At 42.3% G+C, this 17,997-nt stretch overlaps 1 protein-coding gene across 1 annotated transcript in view; it reads left to right on the forward strand.

Moving 5' to 3' along the window:
- The window catches only part of rbks (ribokinase), a 44,434-nt gene that overhangs the window by 7,659 nt on the left and 18,778 nt on the right, over positions 1–17,997 (forward strand). The window contains exons 4-7 of the mRNA XM_050062318.1: positions 8,044–8,176; positions 9,201–9,264; positions 9,679–9,741; positions 10,785–10,949. Coding sequence (XP_049918275.1) covers positions 8,044–8,176; positions 9,201–9,264; positions 9,679–9,741; positions 10,785–10,949 — 425 coding nt within the window. The remainder of the gene's footprint in view (positions 1–8,043; positions 8,177–9,200; positions 9,265–9,678; positions 9,742–10,784; positions 10,950–17,997) is intronic.

Raw genomic sequence — 17,997 nt, forward strand, 5'->3', positions numbered from 1 at the left:
ACACACACACACACACACACACACACACACACACACACACACACACACACACATGTACATACACTCTCACACTCTGTCTCCCTCTGCTTCTGTCTTGCCATACAAACACACAAGAGTAACACAGATCTCTCTGGTGTTTTGTTATAAATGTATTAGTCAGGCTGCAGAGCATACTCTGCTCCTTTTTTACGGCATGTTGTTTGGTAGTAAAAGGTCATGTTTAATCGTCTACTATCTGCAGTGCACAAAGAGGAGGAGCAGCGGAGCCTCTCAGGCTTTTAACCCATTGTCAAAGCTGTACAGTGCCCCCTACTGCCTCAGCTTACTGAGTGGAGGCACTTATCACCTGCTCAGTGAGAATCTGAGTTTCCCAAATTATAGATCAGAACCACAGCGTTGTTTCTTCCAAAGCACAGTAAACACACCTTTATCTGATGTTTTTATTCGAGTGAATCTCAAGCCCAGACTCACAAATCTGGGCCCCAGCTGTAAGTGTGACAATTAGTGAATTAAATCGATTAGTGGATTGCATCGGTGTATATTTTGAAGGGACACAGGGGACATGTCCCACTCAATATTTAAAACCTTGCATTACCTCCCGCCCCACCCCAATAGCAACATGAAAATAGCAGAGGACTTTTATTTTGACAATATTGAAAACATTTACCCCATAAACTGATGCAGAAAAGACACAAAATTATGCATTAAAATTCATCAGAATGCAGGAAATGAAGTGTTAGATGCTCAGAATTTTCAGACCTTTAAACCCCCTGTTTCATATGTGTCCTGACAGTCATTTGAAAAAGTCACCATGGGCTCTGGAAACTTGTGAGAGACATTTAAAACACTTATCTGACATTTTATTGACCAAACAGTGAATTGATTAATCATGAAAATCAATAACCATTACAAAGTTAAGCGCAAGGTTTGGAATTTTTAACTTCAATACATCTTTCAGACCATGTGTGAGCGCAGTGTTTTCTAATCTTTTTTTCTTTCACATCAGATACTACACATGTCAGTGATTTTTGAGCATTTATGATAATTTTCCCTTCTCAGATTGTTTCATTTGGATGGTTTTTAGAGGTCTGAAGTGGTAAAACTATCCAGTATTCAGTTTCAAAAGCAAAGATCAGTGAAAAGTTAAAAAGAAAGAATTCCAGTTAATTATCTCATGGCCTCAGGTTTGTCTCGTGACCCCTTGGAGGGGTCCAAGCGTCCAGTCTGGGAAGCAGACAAAAAACTGTTAAATGCTTATCACAATCTCCCAAAGCTCCATGTGACATCTTCACATAGCTTCTTTTGTCCAACCAACAGTCCAATACCCAGAGACTATCACACATTTACTACATCATACATCAGTTACTGTCATAAATTATGAAGAGAAGCAGCAAATTCTCACATTGAAGAAGCTAGAACCACTAAATGTTCTGATATTTGTGCTTAAGAAATAATTGAAACAATTAAATGTCCAAATAGTTGGCAATGAATTTACTTCCAAGCATCTGATCGATTAATTGAGTAATTGTTGCAGCTCTCCTACACAGTGTTCCCTCTCGTGGCATTTTCATCTCAGTGATGTGTTGTGGGACCGTGATGCTCACTAGTAGAATACAGGAATTTTCTCCTCCAAAATTCTGTCTGCCAACCTTTTATGTAAATTCAAAAAAAGAGAAACAAAGCTCTGATGTTTCTATAAGCGCTGACCAATTCAGACTGTGAATAGGTTGATAAGTGGCTTATTATATCCACTGATATAGGCCGTTTCTGTCCAGCAAGTGAATAATGGCAACATGCATGTGGCTCTAACAAATGGTCTGACCACACAAAAATAAACGCCCACGTCCTACTCCGACACTGCACCTCTTGTTAGCACCGCAGCTCACCGTGTCCATGTAAGGTATGCTGTCTTTGCTCAACCTGTTCTTTGTTAAGTTCCTTCACCTTGTCCTGATTCACTGGAGCTTCCGCTAAAAGGACCTTCATGGAAAAGTATACAAGATGAGAACATAAATGTTTCCTCTCAGTGATGCATAGGTTTGAAATGCTTCTTTTCTGAGGCTCAACATGAACTGAAGGTTATAACACTTAGATTAAAATGGCTTCTGTGTTTACTTTGACCGTGTAGTATCCACACAGATTACTCAGTAATTATATAAAATTTTTGATAAATACAAGCAAAAGCTTGAGCTCACTGTGAGTATCTTATTTTGCAAGTGGTAAGTTCACTTCAGAGGTTGTGTTTGGAACTGGAAAGACAAGCTCTAGTTCAAACTTTGGAAAACAGCATTTCAGTTTGTTTGTGTCCAAGTCTACTTCCCTCTGTTGCTCACCAACAGCTGAGGAATGACTTTAATAGAGACAGAGGAGAGGGAAATGAGAGCCAGCCTCAAAGCAAACACTTCACGTCACTGAACACCTGCTTTGGCCTCTTGGTTCCATGGGAGAAAACGCACTGAGGTTGCACTTTAGCACATAGCTGCCCTGTTTGTTTGGTGCACTCACCACAGACAACAATAGCCAAGTGTCTCTCTGGGCATGAAGAGGCGTGGGTGGATTTATTTAAGAATTTGGAAATCTGTTTATCTTACCTGTCAGTTATCTGCCTTTAGATGGCTGTCGGCCAAATGTAACATTGACAATATTTTTAGAATCTACAAAGGTCGTGCTCATTATTTATCACAATTGTGTGAATGTCTTAATAAATGTCATGAACACTTTAAGGTTAAGATCAAATATGACACATAAAAAATCAGTTTCCTGGGCATTTTTATAAAACAGAAAGGCAAAACATTGGTTAGTGACCTGTGTATGATGGACACAGATAAATGCTTCTTCTTACGTGATAATCCTTTCAGCCTCTACACCTGACAGAAAGTCTTTCTGTCAGTCATTTTACAATCATCTCTACCAAATGAAGAAGTACGGACAAGCAAAGGAACTGGAATAAAGCTGAAGTAGAACTAGACCTCCACCATGAGTGTCAGTGAATGGTCAGTCCTTTAAACAGAAAATGGTCCCAGGTGCTACCTGAAATATTCAGTCAGTACTATTGCTTGGTCGCTGTCTTGCTGAGAGTTTCATGAAAATATGGATGTTTTGTCTAGTAGTAAGCCAGAGCTCCAAATAGCTTAGCATAGTATAGTTTTTACATTTCTGTTTAATTACATATTAAACAAACAAGATGTATTGTGGTAATTGCTGAGCTCTAGAGGTGTTGGTAGGCCAAGCTAGCTGTTTTCATTTGTTTCGACTCGACTAATCACCTCCAGGCTCTAGCTTCATGTTTAGTGTACAGAAATCAGAGCAACAACCATATTGTCAATTAACTATTGGCTGGAAAGTGAATAAGCATGCTTGCACCTTTCCTTTCTGAAGTAGCGCTGAAATATTTAAAGTTCCTCTCCAGACACGTTTTAAATAAAGTAAAAAGAAAGTAAAAAATACTCTGCTATGATTAATGTTACGTTTAACATAGTTCTCCCACCTTTAAGGTAAAAACCTCTCCCTCATGACAAATTCTGGATTTGGCCTTGCGCCCCGCCCACCACCTCTGCTTGCGCTAAGGTAACAGACCTTCATAACGGTTCACATGATATCTAGCAAGTTAACACTACACGAATGACACTGTCACATTACGTACTAACAGAAAGTTACATACTTAACGTAAAAGTGCATAGGTTAGATTTAGGCAAGTAAAGTCAGGTTTGGGAAAACAATCATGGTTGGGTGCCGTCACGTTACATAGGTGAAGTTTAGGAAAGTTAAGTTACGTTGGTTAGGTTTAGGAAGGGAACTGGGTTTCACAAAGTTCACTTGGTTTTGAACATTGGTCTCCTGGGGTAAAGTCCTGTGTTTGTTTGACCTAGCCACCACCCCAACCTGCATTCTGACGTGGACTTTTGCCATTTATAGCCTACTTCTTCCCTGTCTACTTCTGTCAGTGCATCGGTCATGTGATCACAGCCTTCCCGATTATGTGGATTAATTACAAATTTTGGTGCATGACTTTTCATAGATAAACAGTGAATGAGAACAGCCTGTCAAGGTTGACCAGTGACGGACACGAGGCCCTTTTCATTCCTATAAAAGTTGCTCAGTGGCGTAACAAGCCAAAAAAGTAAATTTCTTGGTGTAAAATTACCCAGATCTTTCGCTTCCATGGGCCCATAAAGCAAGTGCACCAGTGTTTTCTTTAACCCTGCCTCCCAGTTACTTGGTCTTGGGCTCGCTGTAATGAGTGACAGCAGGAAAATAACTCTGGATTTGGCTGTTGGTGAAATCATTGTGTCCTAAATGTTGTAAAATTAAGTAAGAATGATAAAAGTGTTCATACTGGGAGGTTGATATACCTAAAAAAAAATGCCACTGATTTACAGACATCTCTTTCACAATTTAAGTCTACAGGGAAAAGTATTTTTGTGCCTCATGGCATCATATGACAGACCCAGAAGTTGTAATTCTACAGTTTGGCCACTTTGGCGAGCATTAGCATTAGGTTCAGCCATCTTTGAACCTCAGTCAGACCGAGACTCAAATGGCAAGTCTGTTGTGCACCAAAATTACTGACTAGCAGACATATCAGAATGGTAAGTGTATGTACCACTTTTTATTTGGTAATGTTTTTTGTTAGGTTGCAACTGGATTAGTTGTAGCTACATCCGAACACTACTCACTCTACCACATTTGCAGACAAAGCTTTCCCTATGCTAATGCTATGCTAATGCTAACTCAGCTCTCTGTACTGACAAGTCCACTCTGCGCTGAAGGTTTCAGGTTTCTTTGCCAATGTGGCGTCAAAGTCTGTTCCCCCCGTAGACCGTAGATATATATTTCTAGTATATGACAGCAATTGGCTTTCATGTCAGTGACACACGTTTGAATCTCAGATTGAATCTCACCCCCTTCAGTAGAGGAATGTGAAAACACCTCTCTAGTGACAAACAGTATAGTCAAGGTCAGACATTTACAGAAGGAAAACACATTTTTGAGTGGAGGGGGGCTTTAAGCTCTGATCCTCTACTCAAAAACTCAACACCAAGGTTATTCCCTATGGTCTCTAGTTCACTCTGCCCCATGCCAGACATAGCTGTCCCACTGATCCAAACAATGGCTGAATGGAAAACCATTGTAATCGTGAGAAATGTGTCATGCAGAGAAAATTGCAGAATTGCATTCTTATCAGATGAGCTCCATCGTGTTATCTGAAAAGGCATAAATCTCTTAGCTTAAATGATGCAGTGTTTGACATTTAATAGCAACAGCAAAGTAACTGTTCATCACTTCTGTGGCTTTGTGTGATTTCACATGCCATGATGGTTACTAGCACTCAGGAACATTACTTATTGAAAGATTGATTGAAAGAATTACACTAATAGATTTTTTGACACCCGTCATCAACAATTAAATGAACAGAACCTGCAAAAACAGCGTACAAAGATGCAACCAAAGAAAGTTAATATTAATGCAGCCTAACGTAACGCTGAACTGTACTTCATTCATTTAATGGTGAGATTACACATTAATCAATAACAGGGTTATGTGGTGTAACATTAACTTAGTTTAATAAGCTAATTTCTATCTGCTGGCTTTTGAGCGAACAGCATGTTGAGACGTCAGGAGTTAGCTAGTTCGCGTTCCATTATGATTAATGAATTGTAACCGACGGGAAACTTTGTTATAGCTAGCTTACATTAATTACTGAAATTGACAAACCCTATTTTGCATTCACTGTTAACACTTACAAAGTTTGTGAACGTAGCCTTTGATGTGCAGAACCTATTTTGCATCACAATGTTATAATCTGTTTTACTAGTGGTTAAAGTTACACACAGTTTTACATTAGCACTACTCACTCTGATTGGCTAGTACTTGTTGCCTTTGTTGGTTGGGTAGGAAGGCAAGAAGAGTGAGATTGGTGAGAGTTAGGGTATAAATGTCAGGGCAAGCCAATCAGAGGCAGAGTAGGGCAGGTCATGCCTTCACCATCCTAGGAAAAATAAATCTGCCGGTATATGTTGGTGTGCATCATGTCCTTGGGTTCTCAGTCAGATCCAGCCCTTACTCCCACTCAGCTCCATCTTCTCGACCAAATATGGTCACTTCGGGTCACTTCTGGTCACAAAAAAAAACAAGATGGCAATGGCCAAAACGCCAAACTTGAGGTTTCAAAACAGTAGTCCACAAACCAACGTGTGACGTTATAGTGGGTTCACACTTGTTTGCGACTTGTGAACTTGAACATGGGCATCCTTGACTCTTGCGACAGTAAACAACACTCGTTTTAAGGCAACTGGGTTTTCTGGCACAACACTGGCACGGCTGGTGCTAACGGCTTTCCAGAGAACACAGCTACTGGAACTGCTGAAGCCTGTTCATATGGATATTTGAAGGAAATAAATCTCACATTTAGATGCAAATTGTACCCGCCAGTCTGAAAAAACAAGTCCGAACGTCAGCCACATTGGCAACAAATTTGAAATGACACATTGAGTTGAAGCTTCTGACCAGCGTTGGGAAATATCTGTGAGTGAGTGATGATTACAAAATTGTATTTTAATCAAATGGAAGACAAGAATGTAAACTAGTTCATTTTTTAGGTCTGTGAACTCAGTTCAAAATTCCAATTGTAAACTATGAACGTGAACTAGTTCATTTTAATCTGTGTGAACTGAACTTTAAGCGACAGACAACAGTGAGTCTCGTTGGTGTCTGTGCACAAGCACTACTTTTTTTTACCACGAATCACGCAGCTGTGACACAGGTGGGAAAAATGTTTTATAACAACTGCACCAAGTAGAATAGGTAATGTGTTTGTGGAAGAGATGTGTGTGCGTGTGTATTTGCATGTGTTAAACCTTTGTTCCGTTTCCTTCTCACCACAGTTCAGTCTCACTGACCCTACATCCTGTTATAGCTTTGGGCATTTTAGTGTTTTCACACGCCGGTGCAAAAACAGCAGCATTTATAGCAACCTCCAGTGTTTGCCACCAGCCTCTCAGTTACTGGAAATCCTGGGATTGAGTGAGCTTACTGTAATAGCGCACCTGCCACAAACACACTCTCTCACACACACACAAATATAAAAAAGACCAACAACAGGGTGAAAAACAAGTTTATGACAACATTTTGCCATCCGCAAACCCTTTGGCCCCAGGCAGTGCTGGCCTGGGGCCAGACCACAGCATCCTGACGTACAGTATGAAGCTGTCTGTTGTCTCTCCCCCATATTACTCACCACCCACTCTGTCTCCATGATTGGAGGAACCAGGGAACAGACAGCTCCTCCTGAGGGCACCCACCTGTGGCATATCAACCTTGAGGGGAGGGGTGGGACTTTACCCAACCCTGATGAGTCAGGCATTACTGGTGCGGCCAGTGTCAAGTTGAGACATCTATGGCTTTTGCTAGTTGCATCATTTGCAAATTTGGAGACACATGCATGGGCATATCTGACTGAATGTCTAAGTAACATATCTAGTGTGCTTTTTAGAGTGATGCGGCAATTGCAAACTCCATGTTCTGTCTGTGTATTTATTACTGTGTTTAAGTACAGTAACCCAAAAAAGGGGGGGGAAGACTCAAGGGAAAAAAGTTTCCTATGCTCCGTTTATTTCGGCAATGGTTGCATTTTGTTGACCTTTCTGTAAAAGACCTTCACAAGGCCAAAAGATATAATCCTCCGCAGACTTGACAGAAACCTCTTGTCTGTGTGTTTTTTTCACATTCCCCTTTGATAAATAAATAGCATAACCAGGAAAAGATTTGGCCCTGAAGGTTTATCTTCATATTTTGGCATCCCCTCTACTCCTCAGTTTCAACGTAGAACACTCACACTGCCAAATAAAACATTTTTCAAAGTTTGATGGAAGATTTTCAAACTTTTATCTGCAGCGTGAAGAGACTATTATGGTGAAAAAAGCGGATTACAATAAAAACTCTATGCAAAGCATTTCTTAAAGGAGAGAAATCTTAATTTTTCATTCTCCAAATCCCGTGAGGTTTTCAATGTGAATATGTACTCCTTAAAACTTTTTCCCACAGCCAGGCACCGAGGCTACCCAAAGCCGGGGAAACCATCCATGGTCACAAGTTCTTCATCGGCTTCGGAGGTAAAGGGGCCAATCAGTGCATACAGGCTGCAAGACTGGGGGCCAAAACCGCTATGGTCTGTAAGGTATGACTCTGAAATCAAGTTTGCAGCCATACGCTGTGGAGTTTTGTGTTATTATGTGTTATTCTGAAGCCTAGCATGAATCTGTGCATTTCAGTTTAAAAAAAAAGTTATTTTGTTTGTCCAACCTTTGGCTCTTCTTCGTGTTACTCAGTACAAATAATCAGCCATCAGCTGCTTTATCCCACCAACTAGTTAACATCTCCAAAAAACCTTATAGCTTCGTTTACACTTCAGTCATTTCACCACATCAACTCTCCATGCCTCATTTTCTCTTGATCAATACTATACCGCATGCATACGCCCACCCACGCTTGAGTGCCTTCAAACAAGCCTATTCCCATACCATACAACCCAGAGTCTCCAATCAGTAAGCTCAGTGTGGCCTTTCAACCTGAGCACTAAAGCACCGAAGCCCCACCTCTGTCAGAACAAAGAGGCCCGATCGATAACAACCCAGTGCGGGAGGAGCTCTCCGGGCATGGGGAGAACCCAAAAATAGACACCCCGGCTTGTCAAAAACATCCAAGACGTAAGGCCGCTCTTCAAAGAGAATGGGGCCAAGCAGCCAATACCAGCCCAACCCATTATCACAGGCAGCTAGAAGTGCCCGCATTTTGGCACGTTTTTTGGAAAGCGTGGGTTCGAAGTAGGCGCCTCGGGGCAAGGTGGGGACCCCTTCCACAACCCAAAGTAGCTACAGATGTGGACATCCCTATGCGGATCAGGGGAAGAGGGGAAGGAGGGAAAGCGAGGTGGGCATGAAGAGGCGTGAAGGCGGGGTTATCGTGTCTTCAAGGCTTGGCGCAGCTGGTCGTGTGTTTGCGCGTGTGTGCGTTTGTTGACTTTGTGTGTTAGTTTTTGCACATTTTCGGCGGCGGCACCATGCCAGTATGCTGGCAGGGCACACGAAAATCCAACCCAACTGAGGTTTGAGTATACCACTTTTCAAAAGTTGCCGCTAACCAAGTCTGACCCCGCTTGACACTCTCTTTGTTGTAATCGTTTTGCCTTCAATCTTTTCTAGGTTGGTAAAGACTTCTTTGGAGACAATTACATTCAGAATTTCAAGAACAATGGTGTACACACAGGTACAGTTTTTTTTTTGCTTTACTGTACATGCCAAATTGGTTGCCATTTCCATGTTGCATGGCAAAAAGTTCACATTCAGAGCAATGTTTTTTTTAGTCTGTATTTTGCCAGTTCTTTTTAGTTACTCGAGGCTTTTGGACATACAAAAAAGTTTCTCTGTTGTTATGGCCAATGACTGTTAAACCATTTGGATTTGTTAAAAATAAAGTTGTGCTCAGTGCACATATCAGACTCCAGATGTTTGTGGCTTGTCTCTTGGTAGCCAAGAACCTGACGTGAGCCAAAGCACTCCAAGCAATTAGTAATGGTTACTATGGTGACATTTTGGTTTTCAGAGGTGTGTTTAATAAAAGACAAATAATAGAGGCTTTTAAACTCTGATTTGCACCTTTCATCTTCTCCCTCTGTCTCAGATTTTGCAGGGCAGACCTCTGACGCAGCCACAGGAGCTGCCTCCATCATTGTCAACGATGCAGGTAAATGCTTTCCCCACTAGCCTATACCACCCTGCTGAGATCCTAAAAGCTCTGAGAACCCAGCAGCTCTTTGCGTTGGAGAACTGGCGTCACACATGTATAACCAGGAGTGCATGTGTGCTACTTTTTCTCACTACTACAGACGCACTGCATACCGATGCATTTAGCACTACCACTGACTCACCACTACTCAAGTGACTATAATCACTGGATATACACTTACACACACGCAAATACTTAAGGGCACTAAACCATGCTGACTATCCACAGGTTCCAGTCTACAGCAATACAAGACTTTCCACATAGAGAGCAACGTCCGTCATGTAGCAAATACAGTCAGGTGATGTAAAACTCCTACGACACGCAGATGCCCTGTAGAATTTGGACCCCTTTTCTACCATTTATAGCCATATAGTCAGCAAAGTGCATCCTCATGCATCATTATGCAGTTAAGTGTTTGAATTCAGAGTTATGAAAGAAGACAGAGGTCTAACTGAAAGTGGTTCATGGAGAGATTGCAGTCGAGAAATAATCACTCATAAAACAATGTGGACAGGCCATTTTGCATCGGTGCGAGAGGTCAATTAATTCAGATGTATTTAGATATTTCCTTAAGTGATGAAAAGATAATGCTCGAACAGAAAAACAAACCAATGTATATCAAAACATTAGGGTTCTGTGTTTAATCTGGGTTTATATGAAGTATTTCGAAGGTTATAATGTGATGACACATTGAGTATATACTTAACGGGTTAATAAGGCATGGAAGTTTTGATGAAACTTGACACTTGACGTCCTGTTTGACAACGACATATTTTTCGTATTAATGCCAAATGTCAGTTGGTGTATTGCCCTGCCAACATAGTGCGAAAATATAAACGAAAATGTGTAAAAATAAAATGTACAGCAAGCCATCACAGTTTCTCTTATCTCATATCCCCAATTTAGCCCTATTTATGGACTAGAGAGTTCCCATGGCTTCTCAGAGTCATCACACAGTGGCTGCTGTATCCTCACACGTCTCTTTTGGTGTCCACGGGCAGGTGAGAATGCCATTGTGATCATAGCCGGTGCCAACATGCTGCTGGGCAGCGAGGAGCTGCAGAAAGCGCTTCCAGCCATCAGTCATACAAAAGTGCTGGTGTGCCAGCTGGAGATCAGCCCGCAGACATCCCTGCAGGCACTACGCATGGCTCAGGAGAACAAAGGTCAGTGAGTGTCAGCGTACTGTATGCGATGGTGTGTATACAGAACATGTATATTCAAGTTTCTCTGAAGTCAGAGGAAGTTTGAAGTATTATAATGCCACTCTTACATAATACAGAACAACCGTGCCTCAATCACACCCTTCATTTGACCACAGAAGTGGCAGGTAACTTTTAGATAAATAGTCATTTGAGGTTTTTTCAGCTGATCATGTCTCCCTCCTCTTCATCTGGTAAACACACCATAAACAGCATCATAAAATGCTACATTTGGATCACATACTATTTGAAAGGTATACTATGCAGGATTTTCCTTAAACAAAAAACAATATACAGACTCATACAAAAAAAGAATTCCCTCTCCATCCTCACTTATGACCCTCTAGAAGTGTGTGGCAGTGCATTTATCTGCAGAGACCCTGCTGTCAGCCTATATTTTCCTATTTTCTTATTATTTTGCTATGGTCGAGACATTCCTGGGTGTGTAGGCCCCCAGCCATAAACAGTGTGAAGATGAGGTGGGGACTTCATAAAACCATATCCAGGGAAAGCTACAAAAAAATGCGGACACAGTGTTGAAAAAACGCAAGTATAGTACGACGAAAGAGTAAGCAATCAATGGTCAGTCAATGGTCATTGCAAAACAAGAGTGAATCCGTGGTTGGCTTTTACTTTCACACTTGCTGGCTAGCCAGGAAGGAGAGGATGGAGATGAAAAACGATGTGTGATTGGCCTGTTTTCTTTTGGATAGGTAGGTACCACCAATGAGCTTAGCTAGCGCAAGTATCGGCTTTTCCATTACAACAAATGTATTATTCCTACAGTAGTACAGTAGCTTAAAGTGTATGCATAGCGAATTTGCGAATCCTAGGATAGCAAAGGAGGGGCTAGCCTTACTTTGCTTCTGATTGGTTTAACCTGACCCTTATTACCCTAATCCCAATCCCACTCCTCTTCCCTAACCTAACCAATCCAACCAATCAAGGCAACAAGTACTAGCCAATCATTGGGAGCGCAGGGCAGGTCATTCTTTTGCTATCCTAGGATTCTCAAATTTGTATCGTACAAGCAGTGATAGGAGGAGAGGCTAAATTTGAAACTTCTGTTTACAAACAGTAACTGACAATTCCTGCATTGTGTACTTCTACAGTGATATGCCAACCAACGTCTTTCCTTTGAAACCCTCATCCCATGTTGGCTTTATAGGGGCAATAAAATGTTAACTGCTAAGTGAGAATGAGGGCTGTGTATTCATGGTGTTACAGCGGATTCTAGTAGTGACGGAGGAAGAAAATGTGTCCAGAAAAGTATTAGAATGTCTGTGGAAACTTCTTAGTCCACTTCTCTGCTGGCCAAGTGTGTTCTCGCTCAGTATGTCCAAACCCCTCATATATCACTGTATACATACTGCCTCTGACTTAATCCTCATGCAAGGCCCTGTTGAGCCTGCCCCTCTGTAGCCAGGGGAGCTGCTCTGTCCAAGTTTACTTTTTGGCTAGCTTGACACTGCACATTCTATCAAAACAGCCCATACATGGCGGGGAGAGGTTTTATAAGTTTATTGTCACACATTTACTGAAGAGACTTGAGTGTTATGCCTGGTAGTCAATCAATAAACTATAGTAGGAATTCAGACAAATTGGTAGGGCTTACCACTAACCAAGAAAAGACTGGTGTGGAAGGCAGGTGCCCTCAAGGTTGCTCATATGGCAACCAACTCACTTAAGAGCACAGAGCAAGATGATGCAGATGGAAGCAGTGTATTTTGGCAAAACTAATCTTTTCTAGCTGCTGTGAATACAATCAGACCACAGCCTACATTCTTATGTGTCATTTGGCATTGTCAAAAGATTCATTAAAAGCACAGTTTCCCATTTTAAATGCAGTTTCAAGTAACATTAAAACTATATGACAAATGAAAACTTCAATACATTAGCAAGCAAACACAGTCCAGCTGAGTTCAGTGGAGTTTTTGCTGCAGCAGTGTTACTTGGTCTGGTTATGACAAGTACCTTATGGTGGCTACTGAGCAAAATGGCTGACTTTATAGCCCTTTTTACACATAAATCCTGTGAAAGGGCCGTAACAAAGACCCGTCATTACGCCAACTTTGTTTTTTTAATACAGAGCCAAACACTGCTGGCATAATGCTCCCCAGTGTGTGATTTTAGACAGCATGCTGGTGTTCTAGAAACAAAAAAGGCAATACAGCCATGACGTGTAACACAACAGCACTGGCCTCTAGTGTGACATATGATATGTGCATCTGATAGTGCTATCTAAACAATAACAATGGCATAACGTGGCAATAACAATCATTTACCATCCCTGTTATATGGTGGTTAATCTCGTCCTCTGCTCTGAGTGGAAGGAGCTCCTGGACATAGTTGTCTTTCCAGTTTGTGGAAATCTTCAGCTGCCGGTCTTCTTTGAGTTAGCTGTTAACTGCTGCTAGCTGCTTTTTAAATCTCCCAGCGATGGATCATATGCATAACACATCATGAAAACGTCACACCTGTCCTGTCCTGCCGGCTGTCCCTTTTACACGGATGTTGATTCAGCATTGTTAGTACCTCTGCTGCCATCTTAAAGGTGAGACAACTCTTTTCCCCCATTCTGTTGTCGTTCCTTTTATACAGAACAGCAAGGCTGAGTAACAGCATGACATTTTCACCTTGAACAGGCAGTGTAAAAGGGGCTTATGACTCTTCTCTGTTTGTGCTACAGTTACACGAAGTTTTTGTACAGATTTGTGATAAATCTATTCTACCTCAACAATAGACATGTTTGTTACTTTGTGTTTGTGGTCCCATTCCACTTGCAATCCGTCAGTCGGTGGCTTTGGTGTACGTAAACCCAAGGGCTTGTCAGATTGTCGAACACATTCTGAAACCTCCTCCTTCACACGTTTACAATGTCAGAATCGAAAGGGCTGCACCCAGCAATTCCTGTAACTTTCTGAAACCAACTATTCGTCAAGCATGGCCACTTCCCACAGAAGTGACAAGGTGAGAAAGTAACTTGACTTCAGCTGTCTTTTTTCTTCACAAACCTGCTTCTATCAATTTTTGTGTCTGCAGCCGAGCAGCAGAACACTTTTGCCTTCAGACGTGGTTGGATGCCACAGAAAAATACAGTAGAGGATGAGAAGATCTGTTTAAATCAGTCATGTGACTTTTCTGTTTGTATTCTACATTTACACTTTCCTTTAGAGAGAGGCTCCCCACTGACTTGTATCACTTTATCAAGTGAAGTGCGAGAAGTGGATAAATGAAATAATTTCAGTTTGTCAGGTCCTTGCTGCTCACATTCTACATCAACCACCAGGTCTGTACACACATTACTGAAAGCCAACAGGATACATGTTGTCCTGCATGAACAAAAGCTATTTTAGTCCGCCACCCTCCCTCTGTCCCTTCCTCCCTCCACCTTTTCGTCGATAACCAGGTTACTGAGCTCGTCATCTTTAACGGCATCCTATTATTAGCAGCCCTCCGCGTCATTCGAGACGTCTGGGGAGCCTCTCGCCCCTGTCATCAGGGCCTGTCGCTGGTAATCGCTCGCTGCAGGCTGCCAGAACGAAAGAGTCGCAGCCATAACCGTGATGCAGATGGGACACCCAGATGGCCTCGCCGAGCACCACCCTCCTTTCCCGGGCCCCCCCCCCCCTCCTCACCGTGTCGAACATACCACGGGATTAGGCTCGGCATGTGGCACCAGGAGAGAGGCAATGCAAGCGAAGACGCTTGGCAAAGATGCCACCTCGATGCTGCCGCACCAGAGCGTTGCGTAAATGGAGTTCTCTGGAGAGAATGGGTGTTAATGGGTTTGGCGGCGAGGATTTAATGGCGCGGGGGTGAAGCGTCGCTCAAATTACGCAAATGTCACCATCGAGCCACACGTGCTGTGGATGCCAGCTCTCAGAAACACTTGTCAAGATAACCTAACAAGAAGAGTTTATTCTCCTTGTGTGTAATTCTTTGAGGAAAACATATAGACATAATTTATTGCCATCCAATATTGAGAAGTTAATGGAATTAAATTAATTCTAAGGACTGAGGAAATGGTAGGAGTTGTGAAGTTTCACTCTTTCTTTCTTCTTCCGTTTTCAACCCATCTTCCTCCCGTCTTCCTCCCCCTCTTCCTTGTCTGAGCAAGAAGCCGCTTTTATATTTCTCACCAGATGCAATTAGAGCCTCTTAAAGCCCTTTCACATACTCACTGATGACTCATTTCTTTTGTGTGTGTGTGTGTGTCTGTGTCTGTGTCTGTGTGTGTGTGTGTGTGTGTGTGTGTGTGTGTGTGTGTGTGTGTGTGTGTGTGCATGCGTGCATGTAAGAGTGTGTGAGTGGTCTCTGTCTTGCCCTGTTTTCCCCCTGCCCTTGTTTTCCATCCACCTTTCCTCTTAAATCAACCACAGCAACAAACTGCTGTGTTTTTGTACTTTCTGAACTGTGCTGGCTGCTCTTCAGGCGCATGTGCGACCAGACTTTGAACCTCTGTGCAAAAAGAAAAAGCCCAGAGTCATGACACACACACACACAAATTCTCCTGCCAGACGTGACTCAGTATGCACACATCCCAGTATTACCACATCTGTCCCAGCAGCTGTGAGTGTGTATATTTGTGTGTGCGTACTGCAGTGTGTTTGTGTGGTTTCAGTAACACCTGGAGAGCAAAACAAAGCAACCTGAGACAGACGCACCGGTTAATGTGACGTGCTCGGTGGCAGCTCCTTGCATCAGAGTGGCAGATTCCTGCATGCATCGGTGTATTACGGATTCAACACAAGCTGCTCTTGTGTGCATACTGATCGGCTCCCATCCTCAGCAGTCTTATTGTATGTATACTTCATGAGCTTTGGGCCTATGCATTTGACATCAGCACTGAAGTGACACGATTGACGCAAACACTGTGATCACGCCAAAGATGGCAAATAAGGGAGCAGATAGTGGAAGACGACATACTTCCTACCAGTTCTATCCGTGGCTACAAATACTAATATGACAATAATCTGAGTACATCATGAGTAAGCCTTTTACATGATTCAGTGAGACTTTATTTATTCTGTTTACATGGCGTACAGTATGTGGTTAGTGTTTCACTAGCTGACCGACGGGCGCCTGTTAATGCCACTGAAGTACTCCACATATGCTATGACAATTATTCCAATTAACAGCACAATCAAGCTTCAGCACGTCCCATTGTTGTGCTTAATTTGCTTCGCCTGTTTGATATGCATGTCAGTTTGTGAAGAACATCGGAACAAGCGCAAATTCACAATAGCTGCGACCACGTACACGCGTGCATCCGCGTGCTCATGCATTCACACACACAACCTCACAAACACTTGTCACTAGTCCAGTGATGCCCCTGTACGACAACCGGTTTATGAGTTATGAAACGAGACGTGGCAAAATGCTTTGTGTGTATGTTTGTCCATCTGTGTGTGTCTTTCTACAAAGTTTAGTCATGTTACGTGAATCCACTCAGAAGTTTCGTGTATGCCAAAATTCTGCCTTCGCGGGCAAAAACTGGCCACCAAATCATGGGGAAATTTTGTGGACCGACCAACAGACCTACAGAGCTGCTGGTTGCAGCTAAAAATGTGACAAGAGAAGGAACGAAAGACTGCTGATTCCTCCTCTGATTGGAAGAGTGGAAGAGAGTTGTAAAAGGGGAGTGGATTTTTTTTATAGTGTAAGAAAACAGGTTTTTAGAAGGATGCATTAATCGAGTTTCAGGGTTGTTTATTTTGAGGCTACAGTACAGTTATGCAAAGGAGAACAAAATGGTCACGTGAAATAAAGGGTTGCATTGTGCGCAGATGAACATTTTTTGACTTCCCCTGTAGATCTCTGTCTGTCCAGCGGCGGAGGTCCAGATGCTGGCAGCAGCACGAGGGTAAAGACACTGTTCATCTGCACACACTGCGATGCCACATAGCTGGTTTAATGTCAGTAAAGTTTCCCTTTATATTCATTGTCTTCTGTCTCGATCAGCAGTGATGTGGTGGTTCACTTATTCACGGTGATCTGCAGCCTATAGTTCGGCTTTAGCTTCTAACTATCTTTGGCTGTTTAACCTGTTGTTGCTGCTGAGTCAGTTTGACATCCTGGATATATCCTTCAAACACAGACTGTAAACCTCTCTGTCTGCTTCTCTCTGGAATCACTGTTTCATTTTTCCAAATATTTGATAATATTTCTTCAGGCAGTGCAGTTAGTTACAGTGTGGGCTCCATGCTTACTCCAACAGTTTGTTGGACCATCACAAAGGGGCGGGGCTTAGTGAAAGGTCAATTTCAGGTTTGTGAACATAGCACAGGGGCATTCCTCCTTTGAGGAGTTCTGAGTTGCAGTGTGGGTGATTGATCAGAGCTGATCAGAGTGAGTGAAAGCAAACTTTTAGACCCAATGAACTGTTAAGTTCACTTTTCACTGCGCACACACATCAGTGAACCACACTGTTGCACTGGGTGACATTTCCTTTGTCACCGTGAATACACACTTCCTGTAGTTCAGTTTGAGTCAATAACACATGCAGTACGCTGTCCTGCAGCTGGTAAAACTCAGTCGAGCACCAAATATGTATTAATACACAGCTGAAAATAGCTCCCAGGAAATTACTAAGAACAACAGTGCTTGACTGTTCAGGGAAATTATTGAGCCTTTTTTTTTTTTATAAAGGAAAGCTGCATATTTGGGGTTGACATAACAATCTCACCTCAAGGTCTACTCAGCAGCTGTTCTGAAGTGTAATGCACAGTCCTCATCAGCAGATTGAGTCTTCTCAGTCGCCATGGAACTGTAGATGTTTAAAGTTTTTATGATTCTGAGCATCTCAAGGATGTGTGATGTTATAACATTATACATCTCTTACACAGTAAATAGAAAGACTCTTTATGTGTGACCCATTTTTAAAGGTTTTCTTAGTATGAACCAATGGGTTTGGAGCTGAGTGGCACAGACAGGGTAGGGAAGTTGGAAAGCAGTGAGAGACAGACAAACATTTTGTTTTGGTCTTTTCATGGCTTTAGTCGACAGTAAG

This window comes from Epinephelus moara, chromosome 14 (assembly GCF_006386435.1).
Source record: "Epinephelus moara isolate mb chromosome 14, YSFRI_EMoa_1.0, whole genome shotgun sequence".
NCBI lineage: Eukaryota > Metazoa > Chordata > Actinopteri > Perciformes > Serranidae > Epinephelus > Epinephelus moara.